This window comes from Oryctolagus cuniculus, chromosome 4, assembly GCF_051225735.1.
Source record: "Oryctolagus cuniculus isolate XC-2025 breed Fujian yellow rabbit chromosome 4, ASM5122573v1, whole genome shotgun sequence".
NCBI lineage: Eukaryota > Metazoa > Chordata > Mammalia > Lagomorpha > Leporidae > Oryctolagus > Oryctolagus cuniculus.
In genome coordinates this window covers 155470946-155490501 of record NC_142870.1, presented here as the reverse complement: position 1 = coordinate 155490501, position 19556 = coordinate 155470946, and the positions used below count along the sequence as shown (strand labels likewise).

Sequence of the window (19556 nt, the reverse complement as noted above, 5' to 3'; positions counted from 1 at the left end):
TTTCATGAAGCTAGATCAGCAACAGACCAGAGACTCAGTCCTTCTGATATGAGATGGTAGCGTCCCAAGAGGTATCTTAACCAATGGGCTACAATATTCACCTCTCACTATCTTTTTTAAAAGTAACAATTTAAAGTTGTAATGTGAGCCTAAAATCAGTCTGTAATCTTCAGGTTTTTTTTTTTTTTTAAACTAACCTTTATCACAGCCTCAACTTTGTGCCAGGTAGTGTTTTAGTACTTCAGCACAGCCACTCTACAACCTTTTAGTTAGTTACTATTACAATCTTTATAAAGGAGGAAACAGAGGCATAGAGAAGTAACATGATTGAGGTCACATACTTACTGTGACAGATTTGAGACACAGATGAGTCTCAAAGCAAGGCAACCTGAGAGGTGATTCTAGAATTCAGGATTAAATACTTGGGTTAAAATTGTTTTTTTTGGTGGGGGGCTGGTGCTGTGACATAGCAAGTGAAACTGCTGCCTGTAGTGACAGCATCCCATATGGGTACCGGTTTGAGTCCCAGCCTGCTCCATTTCTGATCCAGCTCTTTGTTCTGGCTTGGGAAAGCAGTGGAAGATGGCCCAAGTCCTTTGGCCCCTGCACTTCCGTAGCAGACCCGGAAGAAGCTTCTGACTCCTGGCTCCGGATTGGTGCAGCTCTGGCCATTGCCACTAATTGGGGAGCGAACCAGTGGATGGAAGACCTCTCTCTCTCTCTCTCTGCCTCTCCTTCTCTCTATATAACTCTTTCAAATAAATAAATAAATCTTAAAAAAAAATTGTGGGAAATTAATAAACAGAAAGCTCTTAGATTCCCACAATTTATAGTTATTTGAAAATCTGTTATTGCATGCTTTTCATTCATGGTAATTTTAGGGCAAACATTTTAAGGAGCCCAGTGCTGTATGTGCAGAGGCTGAAAGATGTAAAACTATCCTCACATACCATTCACAGAAATGCTAATGGCTATTCTCTAATGTGGTGCAACTATTAGTGACTTATTTACTAATACTACCTTTTTTTTGTAGTTTTTGGAATTACAATATATGCCATTATTTTCTATTAAACAACACATTTGGAGAAAACTAGCCTGAAGGCAAATTCTTTTCTTACCAGTATCTAAAAGTGCTCATTTTTTTTCTTTCTTTTTTTAAGATTTATTTGAAAGGCTCAGTTAGAGAGAGGGAGAGACAGAGACAGGTCTTCCATCTGCTGGTTCACTCCCCCAAATGGCCACAACTGAAGCCAGGAGCCAGAAAAGCTTCTTCCAGGTCTCCCACGTGGGTACAGGGGCCCAAGCACTTGAGCCATCCTCCCAGCTTTCCCAGCAGGGAGCTGGATGGGAAGTGCAGCAACCAGGAATTGAACAGGCACCCATATGGGATGCTGGCACTGAAGGTGGCAGCTTACCTGCTACATCACAACCACAACCAAGGCTCCCAAATGTGCTAATTTTCAATTTCAAAGGAATTAGCAAATATTTGAAGAGCACTTTTCAACCTATTCACATCTTTAATAAAAATATGATTATATGCTTACTAATATACTAAATATGATTTCCTCTCTAAAAATGTAGCTATACTTCACTGAGTTACCTCATATAAGAAATTTGCCTTCCCTATAAAATTTTAGTTTTTATGAGACATATTATTGACAATTCACTAATATATTGATATCTTAATTCTAGACAATTAAGTTCACTTCTTGGCTTTATCTAAAACTCCAGCTTTGAAGCGTCTTTAACAGTACATGCTGATATATTTACAGATGAAATGATGTTTAAGCTGCTTCCAAACATAAGGTACAGGGGCTGGCACTGTGACATAGAGGATAAAGCTGCCGCCTGCAGTGCTGGCATCTCATACAGGTGCTGGTTCGAGTCCAGGCTGCTCCACTTCTGATTCTGCTCTCTGCTATGAACTGGGAAACCAGCAGAAGATGGCCCAAGTCCTTGGGCCCCTGAACCCTCATGGGAGACCAGGAAGAAGCTCCCGGCTCCTGGCTGAGTCAGCGCAGCTTAGGCTGTTGCAGCCATCTGGGGAGTGGACGAGCGGATGGAAGACCTCTCTCGATCTCTCCTCTCCTCTCTCTGTGTAACTCTTTCAAATAAATAAATCTTAAAAACAAACGAACACACACCATAAGGTACAAATAAAACTACTTCCCCATACTGTCCCAAACACAGTAAACTTGGGAGTTTAATCCTGGTAGTACCAATTTCTGTCTGGGCCAATTTTTTAATTTTCAAACTACATAATTTGCATAGTTGCCAGTTAATCACGTGATACAATATATATAATCTCTAATACAGTACCTATCATACAGCAGGGTTTGAATGGACAACTAAAGTGGCCCTTTGGTTACATGTCAAACACCAATAGAATGTCGTATAGGCAGAAAACGCACCAATTCGCTTTCAGGAATAAACATAGTTGAAACACTTCCCAACAGCCTCTTATCTACAAAACTGCTGATCATTTATCAAGGATACCATGTTCTGAATTTCTACAGTACTTCTGAAAATTTAGGGAAAACACCAGACACCCATAAAAAAGTCAAGCAAAATTGTGATTTACGTTTGCCTTCTAAGTTTTGAAGCCACTGAATCCTTATGCTACAAGGATCTCTAACAGGAAATAAATCAAAAACAGCGTAATATTAACAAGGTAAAAACTGCGTGCATTTACTCATATTCACACTTACTGAGAATTCTCCCAGTTTTGCCAAACAAGGACTTTGCATTGTATGCATTTTTAAACTTGGAAATAACTAGTGTTCTGTAGTGCTCTTTTGCTCTTTTTAGGTCCTCTTTGATCAAAAAATCACTGGGTACTCATTCTGTGCCTGGCATGGTTACCAAGTACTTTGCTTACAACAACCCTAAGTGTTCAAACTATCTGCATTCGACAGTGAAAAGAACAAAGTTTCTGAGGAGTCCAGAATATTCCCGGAGTAGTGTAACAGTTTGATTCCACTTAAGCCAGGCCAAAAAAAATCAAATACGTAAACTAGGATGCTAGGAGCTTAAAAAGTCTGAAAGTCTCGAGGGGCTGACCAGTTCCCAGGGAAGACAGCATCAGGGCAGGTCTCCTGGTTTACCCACCAAGGGAGCTGTACGGCGGCCCAGTTACCTTTAATTTCCTTAAAGCTGCGGCTCGCCACCTGCCAGTCTCCAGAGCGGTTGTCTGGCTGAGCCTCCCAGCCCTTCCATTACCCATCTTTCGAAGGTAGGCGGAGCTCCCCAGATCCACACCTGCCCTAGGCCCCGGTCCCTGCTTGCAACACCTGAGCAGCTGAGAGCCGACTCCGGATCGCCCGAACAAACAGTACCCGCCAGGGCTCTGGGCCGTCCCGCCACCCTCCTCCCTTAAACCTGCACGGCTCTCCCTGGGACCCCCGGGCTGCCTGGAGAGGCCGGGCGGAACCACGGCCTCCGGTACTCTTTCCGCGGCGCCATCTTGAGAAGGGAAGAGGGTGACACCCGTCGGCTCCCTCACCCAGTCCCCAAATCGCGGTCTCCACCAGAACCCCTGGCGGCATGAGTCACCAGGGCTGGCAGGCCGACAGACCCGGGTGCGGTAGCTCTCTGGTCCCGGAGACGGGCGCAAGTCGGGGAGGACGTGCTGGGGGCCCCGCCGCCCGCACAGCCGCGGGCAGGATGGAGACCGCGGCTCAGCCCAGCTCCAGACCCGCTCTGCAAAGGGGAAGGCTGGTCTGGTTACCTGCGGCTGCGGCACGCGGGGCCGCGGCACCGCAGCTTGCTGGCGGCAGGGAGCAAGCGTGGCCCGAAGGACGGCAGCGAAGCGGAGGCTGTGGCGGCGACGGCGGCGTCTCCTCGCGTCGCTCGCCTCACACCGGACCGTGCGGGGCTGGAGCCGTGGTGCCGCCCCTGCCGGGCTCCGTCTCCGCCTCTCCGCGCTCCGCCTTTCTCTTTCCTTTCTCCTCCTCCGCCGCCGGCGCTCGAGTTCCGACGAATTCTTCCTCCTCCTCCTCCTCCTCCCTCCTCCGCCTCCTCCCCTCAGGCCGGCCGCCGGCTCCTTCAAGAACCAAAACACAAACACTCAAGTCCCAACGCGGGAGCCACTTCCGCAGCCGGGCGCCGGCCCCGCCGCCACGTCGCTGCGCGCAGCGAGAGACGCCGCTTCGTCACTTCCGGTCGGCGCCAGTCCGTCCCGCCCCATCCGCTTCCCCGCCCCTCTCGAGGCGCACCCAGCCCTACCGGGGAGGGGGCGGGGCGCGGCGGGCTGTCACGTGGCTCTGCGCTGGGGCGGGTTTTACTGCCTTGTTGTGTCTGCGCCACGCCGGTTGCGCGCGACCGCGCCCTCGCAGCTCTTTTGTCAGCAGGGCGGAGGGCTCTGGGCTCCTGTGACTGGGGCTGGGTGGGGTCTCCCGTGCTGCCCTGCTTTGGGGGGAAGACCTAAGGCGCTTGAGTTTGTTGCGCCCAGCCCTTTGTTGTAAGTGTGAGCTCACAGTCCCCTCCATCCCGCCCCGCACCACCCCAATCCAGGTGACTTGGCCTAAGGGGTTTTGTTGAGGGAGGTTGTAACAGGAGACACCCCTACTGTGTCCCTGGGGCCAGGTGTGTCTGTAAAGGAAGGTAAGTCGTTTGTACCGCCGGCAGGAAGCTAGGACCCTCTGCATCCTAAAGCCGTCTTTAGTGGCAAAGCATTAAAACAGTTGGCACGTAAGAAGCGCTTACCTGTTTTTGGTAGGGTACATGTTAAGCAAACCTGTTGTTCAGATTTCCCTTTGGGAGTTACAGTACTAAACGTTTTACAGTAGGTACAAGTCTTTGTGAAACCAGCTTGTGAATCGTCGTGTGGGCACATTAACACTAACTTCCCAAACTGGTCCTCACCTCTGTGAACCTGGCTAGCACGTGGCCAGGCAGCTAAGAATCTTCAGGCATGGCTTTGGGATTAATGAATGAGGCGTGCCTGCTTTACAGGTAACGCGCTCGAAGCACAGAGATTGTGTAACTTGTACAAGACTGGGAATTCTTTTTAAAGATGTATTTATTCAAAAGGCAGAGTAACAATATTTCTTCCATCCACTGACTCACTTCCCAAATGGCTGCAATGGCAGGGCCTGGCCTATGCTGCCAAGAGGCTTCAGCTCCTTCCTGGTCTCGCAAGAGAGTATCAGGGGCTAAGTACTTGGGCCATCATCCCCTGCATTAGTAAATAAGGATTGGAAGCAGAGCAGCCTGGGTTCAGACTAGCTGTTCAAAAGGAGACTCAGCATTGCAAGTGGCAGCTTAACCTGCTGCCTGTGCCTTGACCCTCTGTGCTGCGTACAATGCTGGCCCCAGAATGTCAGTTCTTATACAAAGTTCCGGTGAAAGACCACAACCTGAGCTGCTTGTTGCCCTCTGCAGCAGATCCTCTTAAGCATGCTTTGGTAAAATCCCAGATCATAGTTAGTTTCTGGAAAGCGTCTAAAACCAACCCCTCTCCCCTTGATCGTTGCTTTTTCCCCAGAATAAGGGATGCTTTGCAGTTTATAATTTACAACTTACAGTCCTGCTGTGAAGGCATGAATATTGTCTTTGGAGTGTACCTGGGCTAAGGTATCCTGTGAGTGCTCGGTCAACATTGTGCAATGAAGATGATTTGAACCCTTGACTAACTAGCTCGTCTTTCAGCACCTCCCCAGTTACTAGAAGAGCATAATATGGCATCTGTGAATGGTATCTGTGGCACTGCATCCTGAAAGGCCTGTTCTGATGTTGCATAAGTCATGGTCATAGCTCTAGGACGATCCCAGAAAGAATCAGGAAATAGGATATGTCATGTTAGTCTTGTCATGTCAATAGCATGTCCCAAGCCAAACCTATTCCACTGCAAGCCTGTTTGCATTGTTTATTCAGTGCCATTAAGAACCTCTGTCACCCAGACTTGGAACTACAGAATCATTTTCAGCTCTTCTTTTCTTCCCCATAAAGCACTGACCATTCTGTTTCTAAAAATCCTCAAATCCCCAAATTTGAGAACTAATTCAAATGCCTGGACCATAGAAGCATTCTTGTTAAAAAAAATTTTTATTTATTTATTTGAAAGTCAGAGTTACACAGAAGAGAGGCAGAGAAAGAGAGAGAGAGTCTTCCATCCGGTGGTTCACTCCCCAACTGGCAGCAACAGCGGGAACTGTGCTGATCAGGAGCCAGGAGCTTCCTCTGGGTCTCCCAGGTGGGTTCAGGGGCCAAAGGTCCTGGGCCATTGTCTACTGCCTTCTTGGGCCATAGCAGAGAGCTGGATCTGAAGAGGAGCAGCTGGGACTAGAACCAGCGCCCATATGGGATGCCGGCGCTTCAGGCCAAGGCATTAACCCACTGAGCCACAGCGCCGCCCCGAAGCATTCTTAGAAGCAGAGTGAATGCATATTCCTTCCTTTTCAATCTACTCTTTACAGTTAGTCACTCAGCTAGTCAAAAATATTTGGTGGTTTTTCATTATTTGCTAAATTGAGTCTAAACTTCGATGCTAGTTCCAACCCATGTTTCTTTCATTCTGTTTCCATTGTCTTGTTCTCCCCAAACTCTTGCTTTATCCTCTGTCTCTCTGCTCTGTATATATTGCCTGCATGTTCCCAACTTGGCAAGTTGGATCATTTTATTCTCTCTTCCTTGAATGACATTACTGATCTCTCTTCTGGTGTCACCTCTACCAAGATGCCAGCTCCTCTGGACAGTCTTTGAGGATATTTCTGCTGGACTTGATCTTTTTTTCTCTAGTTTCACAGTCCTTTGCTTTACTCTATACTGGTGTTGCTAAAACTGCTTTATTTTATATACAGAATGCCTGGATTTTCCTCAGCCTTTCATTCCGCTTAGGATTATACAGGTTTTTAAGGACTGAGACCATCAGTCATCATTTCAGTTCCTCACAGAAGACCTTTCGTAGATATGCTCGGAACCAAAGTGTGAGTTTAATTATATTGAGAATTGTGAACATTTTACATAAGAAGGCAACACAACACATGAGGTACTAGAATTTATAAATTGCTGTGAACTCTGTCCTTCCATCTTCACTTTTCTCTACTTGTTTTTTCTTTTTTTAATGTTTATTTGAGAGGTAGAAAGAGAGAGGACTCTCATCCATTGGATCATCCCCCCGAATACTCAGCTGGCACTGGGAACTGGGAACACAATCCAAGATTCCAGTGTGGGTGGAAAGAAACCAATTACTTGAGGCATCGAGCACCTGCCTTAGAAGGAAGCTGAAGTCAGGAGGTGGAGCTGGGTTTTGAACCCAGGTACCATAATATAGAATGCAGTATCCTAACTGGCATCTTTACCACTAGGCTAAATGCCCATCCTCATTTTGCCTCTTTTTTTAAAGAATAAAACATTTATTTGTTATTTATTTGAAAGACAGAGTTACAGAGAGAACAAGGGAGACAAAGATCTTGCATCTACTGGTTCATTCCCCAAATGGCCTAACAGCCAGGGATGAGCTAGGCTAAAGCTAGGAGCCTGGAACTCCATCTGGGTCTCCCACATGTGTGGTAGGGGTCCAAGTACTTGGGCCAACTTCTGCTACCTTCCCAGGTACATTAGCAGGGAGCTGGATCTGAAGTGGAAGAGCTAGAACTCAAACTAGCACTCACATTGGATGAGGGAGTCATGCATCACAGGTGGTGGTTTAATTAGCTGTGCTACAACTCCAGGTCCTTCATTTTGCCTTTTTATTATCTCCTTCATGAAATATTTCCCACAGTATTTTACAGGTTAGTTATATTTGCCCTGAAGGGTAATGCCTCAGTGACTGTCATTCATAAAGATCCTGTGATAGTTTTTGAGAAACTGAAAATCCCCTGCGGTGGGCATTTGGCACAGAGGTTGAAACACCTAAGGAATGCCCACATCCCATTTTAGAGTGCCTGCATTTGAGTCCTGACTCTGCTTCCAGTCCAGCTTTCTGTTAATGCATGCCCTGGGAGGCAGCAGGTGAAGGCTCAAGTACTTGGGTCCCTGCCATCAGTGTGGGGGACCTGGATGAAGTTCTGGGCTCCTGGCTTTGGCTTGACCTACTCTGGCTGTTGTGGGCAAATGGGGTGTGAACCAAATGGATGGAAAACCTCTTTCTGTGTGTCTGTCTCTCTGCCTTCAAATAAATGAAAAAGAAAGATGAAAAGCCACAGTAAAGCTTTACTGTTATATTTCCACTTAGATTATGCCCATGATTTCTTTTCCCTAACCCCAAATATCTGAGAAGGACTGACAATTGTATATATTTCATTGTCAAATGTGGACTCCTACCAATTAATACAATTTGTTAAGGGAGCAACAAATGGGCCAACGTTGTGTCATATCAAGTAAAGCTGCCATCTGGGATGCCAGCATCCCATATGGGCACTAGTTCAAGTCTTGGTAGCTATACTTCCAATCCAGCTCCCTGCTAGTGCATTTGGAAAAGCAGTGCTTGGCCCCTGCACTCATGTGGGACACCTGGAAGAAGCTTCTTGCACCTGGCTTTGGACAAGCCCAGCTCTGGACGTTTGTCCATTTTGGGGAGTGAACCAGCAGATGGAAGATGTCTTTCACTGCCTCCCTCCCTCTCTGTAAATTCTGCCTTTCAGAATTTAAAATAAATAAAAATAAAATAAATAAAAATAAATCTTAAAAAAGACAAAAGGGAGCAACAAAATGGATAGGCTTAAAGAAAGTCATAAAGATTTAATCTCTTCCCTTAGTGATTACGTTGCCTTCAAATATGTTGCCCAAACACCCAGTCACAGGTTCCATTGCATAACTTACCACCCATAACACCCCTTATCCTCTATCTTTTCTTGGAAATCTCTTCTCCCTTGTGTAGGTGAAGAATGAATTTGCATAGATGACAATAAATGATTATATCTACTTTTAACTGGGACTACATGAAGACAGTTTTTTTTTTAAATGGAGAAAAACCAAGTGATAACTAACATTAGTCATGTTGCCAAGGCAGTGGGAAAAAGACTGTACCCTTGAGCTCCTCATGGTTAAAAAGCTGTGTCTTCAGGGCCAGCACTGTGGCTCACTTGGTTAATCCTCCACCTGCAGCGCCGGCATCCCATCTGGGTGCCGAGTTCTAGTCCCGGTTGCTCCTCTTCCAGTCCAGCTCTTTGCTGTGGCCCTGGGAGACCAGGAAGAAGCACCTGGCTCCTGGCTTCCCATTGGCGCAGCACCGGCCGAAGACCTTTCTCTCTGTCTCTTTCTCTCACTGTCTATAACTCTACCTGTCAAAACAACAACAAAAAGCTGTGTCTTCTGAGGGCATCATTCAGGTCTCAGCTCAAATGTCACCTATGTAAGGGACACTTATGACACTAATTCCAAAGAGGTCTCCATAACAAAACATCCTGTTTTTTTTTTTTTTTTTTTCTGAACATATCACACTGCCTGAAATGATTTATTGATTGGTTCACTGAATGGTTATCTATCCTTACTAAAATATAAATTCTATAAGTTAGGGATTTAGTAATATTCCATTGTATTCTCAGCACTGACACAAAGTAGGGACTTAGTACATTTTGTAGAATCTGTGAATTAAATGAGCCCTTATACAAACATCCTGAATTATACACTGTCAAGTCATTTAAAAAATTTAAGAACATATTCATGACCTAGAAAGTTACAGTTTTTATAAATGTGAAATACTATATACATTTTAATTATAGGATTATTTATTTATTTGAGAGGCAGAGTTACAGAGAGAGAGAGAGAAATAGGGAGAAACAGAGAGAAAGATCTTCCATCCACTGGCTCACTCCCTAGACGGCCACCACAGCCAGGGCTAGGGCAGGCCAAAGCCAGGAGCCAAGAGTTTCTTCTGGGTCTCCCATGTGGGTGCAGGGGCCCAAACACTTGTGCCATCTTCCACTGCTTTCCCAGGCCATAAGCAGAGAGCTGGATTAGAAGTGGAGCAGCCAGGACAGGAACCGGTATCCATATGCGATGCTGGCGCCACAGGTGGAGACTTAGCTTACTATGCCACAGCACTGGCTCCTAAATACAGGATTTTATGATGTTTTCATAGAGACTGGGATCCTGTAAATCCCAAATTCTAAGTGAGGTGTCCCACATGCCTATGTGTAGAGCATGACAAATAATTATCAAATATACTTTCATTAAAATATGATAGAAATGTAACCTCAATGTAAAGAAAACTCCATTTAAATAAACCAAGTGTGTCACAAGATTTTTAAAACACAGGATGTATTATTGTGTAGTATATCTGAAACTTCATTATATTCACTTTAAATGTGCATTAAAGTCTAATTATTAACCTTTTAGATGTTCTCAAGGACTTTAAGATATTTCTGTACCACAGCTGTGAAAGTAGTTCTTGAGAACTAAAATAACTACATGCAGTGTGAAGGTACCTGAGCAGAGAAGGTACCTGAAAGAAGCGGTCTCTACCAGAAAATTTTTTTGTGCCTTGGTCACCAGTAAAATTAAAAGGCCAATGACCAGGAAGAGGCCAGTGGCTTAACTATTCTGGCAGGACCGCGTTGCTTGGGAGACAGAAGAAAGGTGGAACATTTTTGCTCTGGTGCTGATAGTCACATTACTAACGTTCTCTTGCCCCCAATATCTAGTAACGAAACAGGGGACAGGGGGAGATGGGCGGGGACCTGTGTCAGGAGGAATTGCACGCCAGGCCCCGCCCCTGTTTCCCTGGCAACCGGGTAAACACACTCCTTAGGCTTTCCCGCTGTGAACTCCACTAGGTGTTGAGAGGCAAGCTGGAAGCTGTGGGCAGGGAGTCAGAGCTCTTTTGTGAGAGTAGGGACCCCCAAGGTGTTGAGAACTTCCTTGGAGCCAGACACAGCTTTTCCCTTAGAGACGAGTGCTCTTGGAGAAATAAAGGTGTCTGGAGGGAACTCTCTTGGTGTGGAGGTTGGACTTCAAAATGAAGGAAAGGATGACTTAAGAAACCGGAGGGTCTTCAGGGGAAAAAAACTCTCCCTTGCAGTCGGGACTGTAGGATTAGGAAAAGATTCCCGCTGTGGGGAGATCCCTGAGGTTAGTTCTAACTATGAGAGCATGGCATTACCAGAAACAAAATCTCCACTAAGTAAGAGGTTTGAAATGGAATTAGAAAGACGGAATATTTCTAGGATCCCTATGGAGAAGGATAATTTAGGAGTCGATAGGGTCTCTGCCTCACAGGATTCAAAACTTTCTCTGGGTGTGTTACCAGGAAGAGTGGGGTTAGGGAGTGAGTGTCTTCTGGCAGGGTATCCTCATGGAAAGATAACACAGCCTCCCCAGGGTATGGTGTGTGGAGGTCCACAAGCTATAAATAGCAGGAGAGGTTCTGTGGCTAGTGGCTCTGAAGGGATTGAAGCCTTAGTGGGAAAGCAGCCTGCTTTGGGTATGGAACAGAGACAAAAACTGGAAAAAGAGTCCACTTGTGTTGTAATGAAACCCAGCACGGAGATGAAGCCTCCTGTGGAGGTTGATATTGGGCTACCGCAAGCAGAGGAACAAGATGAAACTAAGGATACAGAGCCCCAAATGGGCTTGGTGATAGAACCTCCCCAGTGCCACTTTGTACAGCAACCTGAGGAGGAAAAGGAGGCCGAGAACATGGAGCCGGGAGTGGAACCTCCAGATCGCATCAGGCCCATATACTACGGGAAATTTTTTGATCGGACGCCTTGCTGGCCAAGTGTAAGTTTTTCTAATATTTTCTAACAACTATATAAATAATATCTTGATTAAGAGGATAAAAAAGAGACTTGTTTGGGTTTATGGAGAAAAAAACCTCTCAAATATTTTATTTGGGTTCTACTATCCCTTACCCCACTGAACTCTTTTCAGATGTTACCTTGACCACCTTGGATTCTCTGCCCCCTCCTAGATGTCAGTTTTGTTTTCTGTGCACACCAGTGGTTCTTCCTGACTTCCCCTTTTGACATTCATTAAATCCTTGAATCTTCATTTTCTCAAATGTCTCGCATGTTAAGACATATGGGAATATAAGTTGTATCCTAATATTAATACTAAATGGAAACATTTCTTTTCCCACTCATTGCTTAGTTGGTGAGTTATTTTTCTTTGAGCAAAGACTGATAGTGGGCATTGTTCTGGACACAGAGCAATAAAAAATGAAAAGTCCATGACCTCTGCCCTCTAAGGTTAGGCTTATGCCAGTGATGGAGACAGAGAACTAAATTAATATTATATACATGTCTAAATGATTGGAAAACAGATGTGAGTACTGCATCCTAGGAGATGCCCTGAGCTCAGTGGAAAGATTATACAACTCTGTTTGGAGGTGATGGGAAAGGCCTAACAGGAAGTAGTGCTTAGCTGACAGTGAAAGATGGCAGTATAGTATTTAGAAGATGAAAGAATGAGATTAAAGCATTTGGACAAAGAAGGACATGCTAGATAACCAAAGCTTCTTGTGTTTTGGAACCATAAGTAATTCTTTTTTAACCAGGATGGTGTTGAGAAATAAAGATGCAGAAATATATAGAAGGAATCTGAAGGTAAAGAATACATGGGATAAAACATGTGGAAACATGTTTATTTGAAAGTCAGAATTACACAGAGAGAGAAGGAGAGGCAGAGAGAGGTCTTCCATCCGCTGGTTCACTCCTCAGCTGGGCTGCCGTGGCCGGAGCTGTGCGGATCTGAATCTGGGAGCCTAGAGCTTCTTCTGGGTCTCCCACGTGGGTGCACGGGCCCAAGACTTGGACCATCTTCTACTGCTTTCCCAGGCTACAGTAGAGAGCTGGATCGGAAGTAGAGCACCTGGGTCTCAAACAGGCAACCATATGAGATACCAGCACTGCAGGCGGAAGCTTTACCCACCACGCCACAGCACTGGCCCCTAAATAAATCTTTATTAAAGAAATATAATTCTGGGGGGCCGGCCCTGTGGTGTAGTGGATTAAGCTGCCGCCTGTGATGCTGGCATCCCATATGGGCTCTGGTTTAAGTCCTGGCTGCTCCACTTCCAGTCCATCTCCCTGCTGATGTACCTGGGAGAGCAGAAGAATATGGCCCAAGCCCCTGGGCCTCTGCACCCATATGGGTGACTTGGAAGAAGCTCCTGGCTCCTGGTTTCAGATCAGCTCAGCTCTGGCTGAGGAGTGACCATTTGAGGAGTGACCCAGCACATGAAAGATATCTCTGTCTCTCTCTCTGTGACTCTGCCTTTCAAATAAATAAATAAAATCTAAATATATATATACATATATATATATATAATTCTGATAATATGGTCTAGAAAGGAGAGATATTCAGTGACAAGTAGAACTTTAGAAGACCCTTCCAAAATAATGATGTGCTGAAATTGATGTAGAAATAGTAAAAATAGAAAATGAAACTAGAAAGTGTTGTGGATCTATGTGGTGAGAGTGAGGGAAGTTGGTGGGTAACCTAGGAGTTTCTACACTAGTAATAGTTTCTTTGGAAGTCTGGCAAATAAATATCCAGTGTTGCCTATCTGCTATCTTGAAATAGCTGGAGGAGAAGCTAGGGATATAATTATTAATGTGAAAAGTGGAAACCCTGAGTAAGGATGGAAAAGAAGATAAAGGCAAGAAACTTGGAAAACACTATGAGGCAGTCAGCGAAAGAAGTGACAACGTAAGTTTTTGAAGCAAAGATTTACTTATTGTTTACCTTCAAGGCATATAAAATTGTGGTCATTCAGTAAATCTGTTCTTTTGTTCAGTGGAAGGAAGGCTAGATAATGAAATGGGGGAATAAGTCAATCAAAGAAGAAACAGGCAAGTCGGAGAGGGTAGTACTGAGGAACATAAAAGAAGCATCCTTAAGTCATTCTGGAAGTGAAGAAAGATTCCACATCCTGAGATTTGAGAATTGAACTCTGCTTCTGCTGAATTTTGGCTGAATCTGCAGACTTTTGTTCCCTGGGGGACTCTTTTGCCTTTGACCCACTTTGCTTTCTGATTCCATCATTGGATTTCCCCAGCCACTGTCTTTTTACTTGACCATACCTGCTTCCTGTTTCTGTGTTGGTTCTGCAGTTTATGGTTTCTAATCTGATCTCACACAGATTCACACTCCAGCTTCTGGTTTCCAAACAGGCAATTCTAAAATCTCTACTTCCTCTTATTTTTCACACCCTCCTTTCTAAAGCTAACAAAACAGAAAAGAGGGTTAAGGAGAGAGCGACTAGGAATGTTAAAGCTTCTCTGATAAGGCAAATAGGATAAAGATTGGTTAACTTTGGATCTTAAGGAAATAAGCAACATTGTAGAATAGCATAATAAAGGGAGAATTCATATTATGTTACCAAAAAGTGAACAGAATATTGGAATTAGAGACTATTGTGCAATTTTTCCCCAAAGAAATGTGTCAGTGAAGAGAAGGGAATAAGGATTTCATTAGGAATCTATTTATTTAGTGTTTGTTTTAGGAGTTTGAAATAACACAAAGTGAAAAATGAGTGGAATCAGATTCTAAATAAGCAGGAAGGAATGGAATTAGGAACACTGGAAAGAGAAGGTATTATCCTTCACAAGAAAAAATATCTTCCTCTTAAAATAATTTCTTTAAAATATGTTTTTATGTAGAATATCTGTCCTTAATGTGTTGTACTATGTGAATTAATGGTATAACTAGTACTCAAACAGTACTTTACACTTTGTGTTTCTGTGCGGGTGCAAGCTGTTGAAATCTTTACTTAGTATATACTAAATTGATCTTCTGTATATAAAGATAATTGAAAATGAATCTTGATGTGAATGGGATGGGAGAGGGAGCGGGAGATGGGAAGGTTGTGGGTGGGAGGGAGGTTATGGGGGGAAAAAGCCACTGTAATCTAAAAGCTGTACTTTGGAAATTTATATTTATGAAATAAAAGTTAAAAAAATATGTTTTTATATATTTGAGAGGCAGACACACACACAAATAGGATGAAGGGGAAAGAGAGAGACAGCACACTCATCCACTGGTTTACTCCCTTAAATGCTGGCAATGGCTTGTGTTATATCTTTTTTTTTTTTTTTTGACAGGCAGAGTGGACAGTGACAGAGAGACAGAGAGAAAGGTCTTCCTTTGCCATTAGTTCACCCTCCAATGGCCGCTGTGGCCGGCGCTCCCATGGGGTGCAGGGCCCAAGTGCTTGGGCCATCCTCCACTGCACTCCCTGGCCACAGCAGAGAGCTGGCCTGGAAGAGGGGCAACCGGGACAGAATCTGGCGCCCCGACCGGGACTAGGAGTAGAACCCGGTGTGCCAGCGCCGCAAGGTGGAGGATTAGTCTAGTGAGCCGTGGTGCCGGCCTTGTGTTATATCTTAATGTTAGCCGTCGCAAAGCGCACCGGACACCGGAGTAAGGGAAAGGGTTTATTGGGGAACACCCTACAGACCAGAGTGAAGGGGCAGTGAAGGAAAAAGAGAGGAGACTGTGAGAGAGAGACAGAGGAGGGAGAAGAGAGAGCAGAGAAGCCAAGAGAGGCCAAGAGAGAGCACGTGTGCAGGAACAGGCCTTTTTAAAACTTTGCCTGAGGGCAGGCAGGGAAGCAGGAGCAGCGAATCCCATTAGGATGGGGGTGGAGCCTGGCTCAGGTAGCTGGGCCATGCGGCCACCTGGCTACAACTGCGCCAGTTTCCTAACAGCTTGGACTATGCCAGGGGCCAAAGCTAGGAGCTGGGAACTCAACAGATCTCCAAAGTCTGTGGCAGGACCCAACTACCTGAGCCATCATCTGCTGCCTCCCACGGTCTGCACTAATGGAAAGCTGGAATCAGGAACTGGAGCTAAGAATTGAATCCAGGCAATTCAATATGGAGCAAGGGTATCTTAACTGGTATTTTAACCACTAGGCCTGCATTAAGTAATTTTTTAATGTTAACTTTTTTTTTTTTTTTTTTTTTTTTTTTTTTTTTTTTTTGACAGGCAGAGTGGATAGTGAGAGAGAGAGACAGAGAGAAAGGTCTTCCTTTTGCCGTTGGTTCACCCTCCAATGGCCGCCACGGCTGGCGCGCTGCGGCCGGCGCACCACACTGATCCGAAGGCAGGAGCCAGGTGCTTCTCCTGGTCTCCCATGGGGTGCGGGGCCCAAGCACTTGGGCCATCCTCCACTGCCTTCCTGGGCCACAGCAGAGAGCTGGCCTGGAAGAGGGGCAACCGGGACAGAATCCGGCGCCCCGACCGGGACTAGGACCCGGTGTGCCAGCGCTGCTAGGTGGAGGATTAGCCTATTGAGCCGCGGCGCTGGCTATTTTTATTTTAAACCAAAATATTACAGAAAATTATGAAAACAACTGTAATCTTCAGTGCCTGTTAACACTTTTATGCGTTTTTTTAAAATATTTATTTATTTATTTGAAAGGCAGAGTTACAGAGAGGCAGAGGGAGAGGCAGAGGCAGAGGCAGAGAGAGAGAGAGATCTGGTTCACTCCCCAAATGGCCGCAATGGCTGCAGCTGGGCTGATCCGAAGCAAGGAGCCAAGAGCTTCTTCCAGGTCTCCCACGTGGGTTCAGGGGCCCAAGGTCTTGGGCCATCTTCTACTGCTTTCCCATGCCATAGCAGAGAGCTGGATCAGAAGTGGAGCAGTTGGATCTCGAACCAGTGCCCATATGGGATGCCAGCACTTCAGGCAGCGGCTTTACCCGCTATTCCATAGCGCTGGCCCCTTGATGCATTTTTATTAGCACTTGTTGGTGGTCACTGTATCAACATCACTATTCATGGAGCTTCACAAGTATTACTTTATTTGCTCTTAGAACAATTCTATGAAGCATTTTCTACTACTAAATTCTATTTTACAAGTGAGAAAATAGACAAATTAATATCACCAAAATTATAGCATTAGAAACTGGTAAGATTTGAAGTCACAAAATGCTGACATGAAACTCTGAATTTTTTTTTTTAAATAAAGATTTATTTATTTATTTAAAAGGCAGCATTGTAGACAAAGCAGGAAAGACAGAGAGAGATCTTGCATCTACTGTTTCACTACCCAAATGGCCACAACAGCTGAGCTGGGCAGATCTGAAGCCAGGAGCTAGGAACTTCATCCAGGTCTCTCATGTGGGTGCAGGCGCCCAAGGACTTGGGCCATCTTCCAGAGTTTTCTTAGGCACATTAGCATGGAGCTGGATTGGAAGTGGAACAGCCGGGACATGAACTGGTACCAATGTAGGATGCTGGTATTGCAGGTGGTAGCTAAACCCACTACACCACAACACTGGTTCTCAAATCCATTTTTACAATGTTGTCCTTTTGAGCATAAAAATTATTTATATTTTTCCTTTATTAATATTTAATAAGCATTTCACTGTTACTACAAACATTTCATCAACATTTTTGAAGGGTAAAAAAAATCCCTTTAAGCAAATATTTGATTATTTACTTAATTGATTCTGTTTATTTGTAGGTATTTAGTTTTCTTCCAGAATTTTCTATCAAGGGAATTTGTCTATGGGGGCTGGTGTTGTGGTGTAGGAGGTTAAGCTGCTGTCTGTGATGGTGGCAACCCATATGAGTGCAGGTTCAAGTCCTGGCTGCTCCACTTCCAATCCAGCTCCCTGATAATGTGCCTGGGAAAGCAGCAGAAGATGGTCCAAGTGTATGGATTCCTGCCAACCACGTGGGAGACCTGGATGGAGTTCCAGGCTCTTTGCTTCGACTTGTACCAGCCCAGGCTGTGGTGGCCATTTGGGGAATTAACCTGCAGACAGATGTCTCTCTCTCTCTCTCTCTCTCTCTTTCTCTCTTTCTCTCTTTCTCTCTTTCTCTCTCCCACCCCCGTAATTCTGCTTTTAAATAAATTTTTAAAAGTCTTTAAAAATAAATAAAATGATTGATTTTCTAATATAATTATCTTTACATTTTTGGACTAAACTATTCTTGGTTGTGATATACTGTTTTTTTTTTTTTTTTTTTTTTTTTTTTATTTTTTTGACAGGCAGAGTTAGACAGTGAGAGAGACAGAGAGAAAGGTCTTCCGTTGGTTCACCTCCCCAAATGGCTGCTACAGCCGGCGTGCTGTGCCGATCCGAAGCCAGGAGCTAGGTGCTTCCTCCTGGTCTCCCATGTGGGTGCAGGACCCAAGCACTTGGGCCATCCTTCACTGCCTTCCTGGGACACAGCAGAGAGCTGGAGTGGAAGAGGAGCAACCGGGACAGAACTGGCGCCCCAACCGGGACTAGAACCCGGGGTACCAGTGCTGCAGGTGGAGGATTAGCCTAGTAAACCATGGTGCCAGCCAGTGATATATTGTTTTTTTTTTTTTTTTTTTTTTGACAGGCAGAGTGGACAGTGAGAGAGAGAGACAGAGAGAAAGGTCTTCCTTTGCCGTTGGTTCACCCTCCAATGGCCGCTGCGGCCGGCGCGCTGCTGCCGGTGCACCACGCTGATCCGATGGCAGGAGCCAGGAGCCAGGTGCTTTTCCTGGTCTCCCATGGGGTGCAGGGCCCAAGCACCTGGGCCATCCTCCACTGCACTCCCTGGCCACAGCAGAGGGCTGGCCTGGAAGAGGGGCAACCGGGACAGAATCCGACGCCCCGACCGGGACTAGAACCCGGTGTGCCGGCGCTGCTAGGCGGAGGATTAGCCTAGTGAGCCGCAGCGCCGGTCCAGTGATATATTGTTTTTATCATATATTCGTGGATTTGATTTGCCAGTGTTTTACTAGGATTTTTGCATGTTTAATTCTTGTCAAGTTTAGACAGCAATTTCCCTTTTTGCTGTCTTTTTCTGGGTTTCATATTCTTTTTTTTTTTTTTAAAGGTTTATTCATTTATTTGAAAGTCAGAGTTACACAGAGAGAGGAGAGGCAGAGAGAGAGAGAGAGGTCGTCCATCCCCTGGTACACTCCTTAATTTACCGCAATGGCCAGAGCTGCGCTGATCTGAAGCCAGGAACCAGGAACTTTTTCTGGGTTTCCCATGTGGGTGCAGGGGCCCAAGGACTTGGGCCACTTCTACTGCTTTCCCAGGCCATAGCAGAGAGCTGGATTGGAAGTGGAGCAGCCGGTACTAGAACTGATGCCTATATGGGATGCTGGCACTTCAGGCCAGGGCATTAACCCACTGCGCCACAGCGCTGGCCCCCATATTCTGTCTTTCCAGCTGTCTTCATGCTTTGTTTATATATTGTACATATTATCTACTTCTTGTAGGGTTGGTAGAACACATACCTTTGAAAGAAAAAACGGAGGTGATATCCAACATTCTGACCAAAGGATGGGATGGGTGTTATGGGTTGGATAATAGTTTGGATGTCCCTCAAAGGCCGCATATTAGAGACTTTGTCCCCACAGTCTTGCATTAATGATTAATGGATTACTGTTAATGGTTGATAGATTATGAGTAGATACTTGATCTAGTTATGGCTTCTAAGAGGAAGACCTCATAGTCATTTGGAGCTTGCCATTTGAAGGCAGTTCCTTTTAGAAGGTTTGTTATATATGCAGAGTGTGCTTCCTGTGTGTTTATGCTTTCTGGCTTACCATGTGTTCATCCCTCTGCCAATGTATGACCTCACCAGATAAATGAACTAATGGTGCTGGCAAATCTTGGACTGTGAACCTCCAAATCATAAGCTGAAATAAGAAGTTCCTTTCAGTTATTTT

At 45.2% G+C, this 19556-nt stretch overlaps 2 protein-coding genes across 2 annotated transcripts in view; one reads left to right on the top strand and one right to left on the bottom strand.

The window, feature by feature from the left end:
- RAB5A (RAB5A, member RAS oncogene family) overlaps positions 1–4182 on the bottom strand; it is a 33440-nt gene extending 29258 nt beyond the window's left edge. Inside the window, exon 1 of the mRNA XM_002716204.6 lies at positions 3728–4182. The gene's annotated coding sequence lies outside the window, so the exon portion shown is untranslated. The remainder of the gene's footprint in view (positions 1–3727) is intronic.
- Positions 4183–5303: 1121 nt separating this feature from the next.
- The window catches only part of EFHB (EF-hand domain family member B), a 78004-nt gene continuing 63751 nt past the window's right edge, over positions 5304–19556 (top strand). Inside the window, exons 1-3 of the mRNA XM_051859157.3 lie at positions 5304–5405; positions 6801–6926; positions 10729–11664. Of these exons, the coding sequence (XP_051715117.3) occupies positions 5304–5405; positions 6801–6926; positions 10729–11664 (1164 nt within the window). The remainder of the gene's footprint in view (positions 5406–6800; positions 6927–10728; positions 11665–19556) is intronic.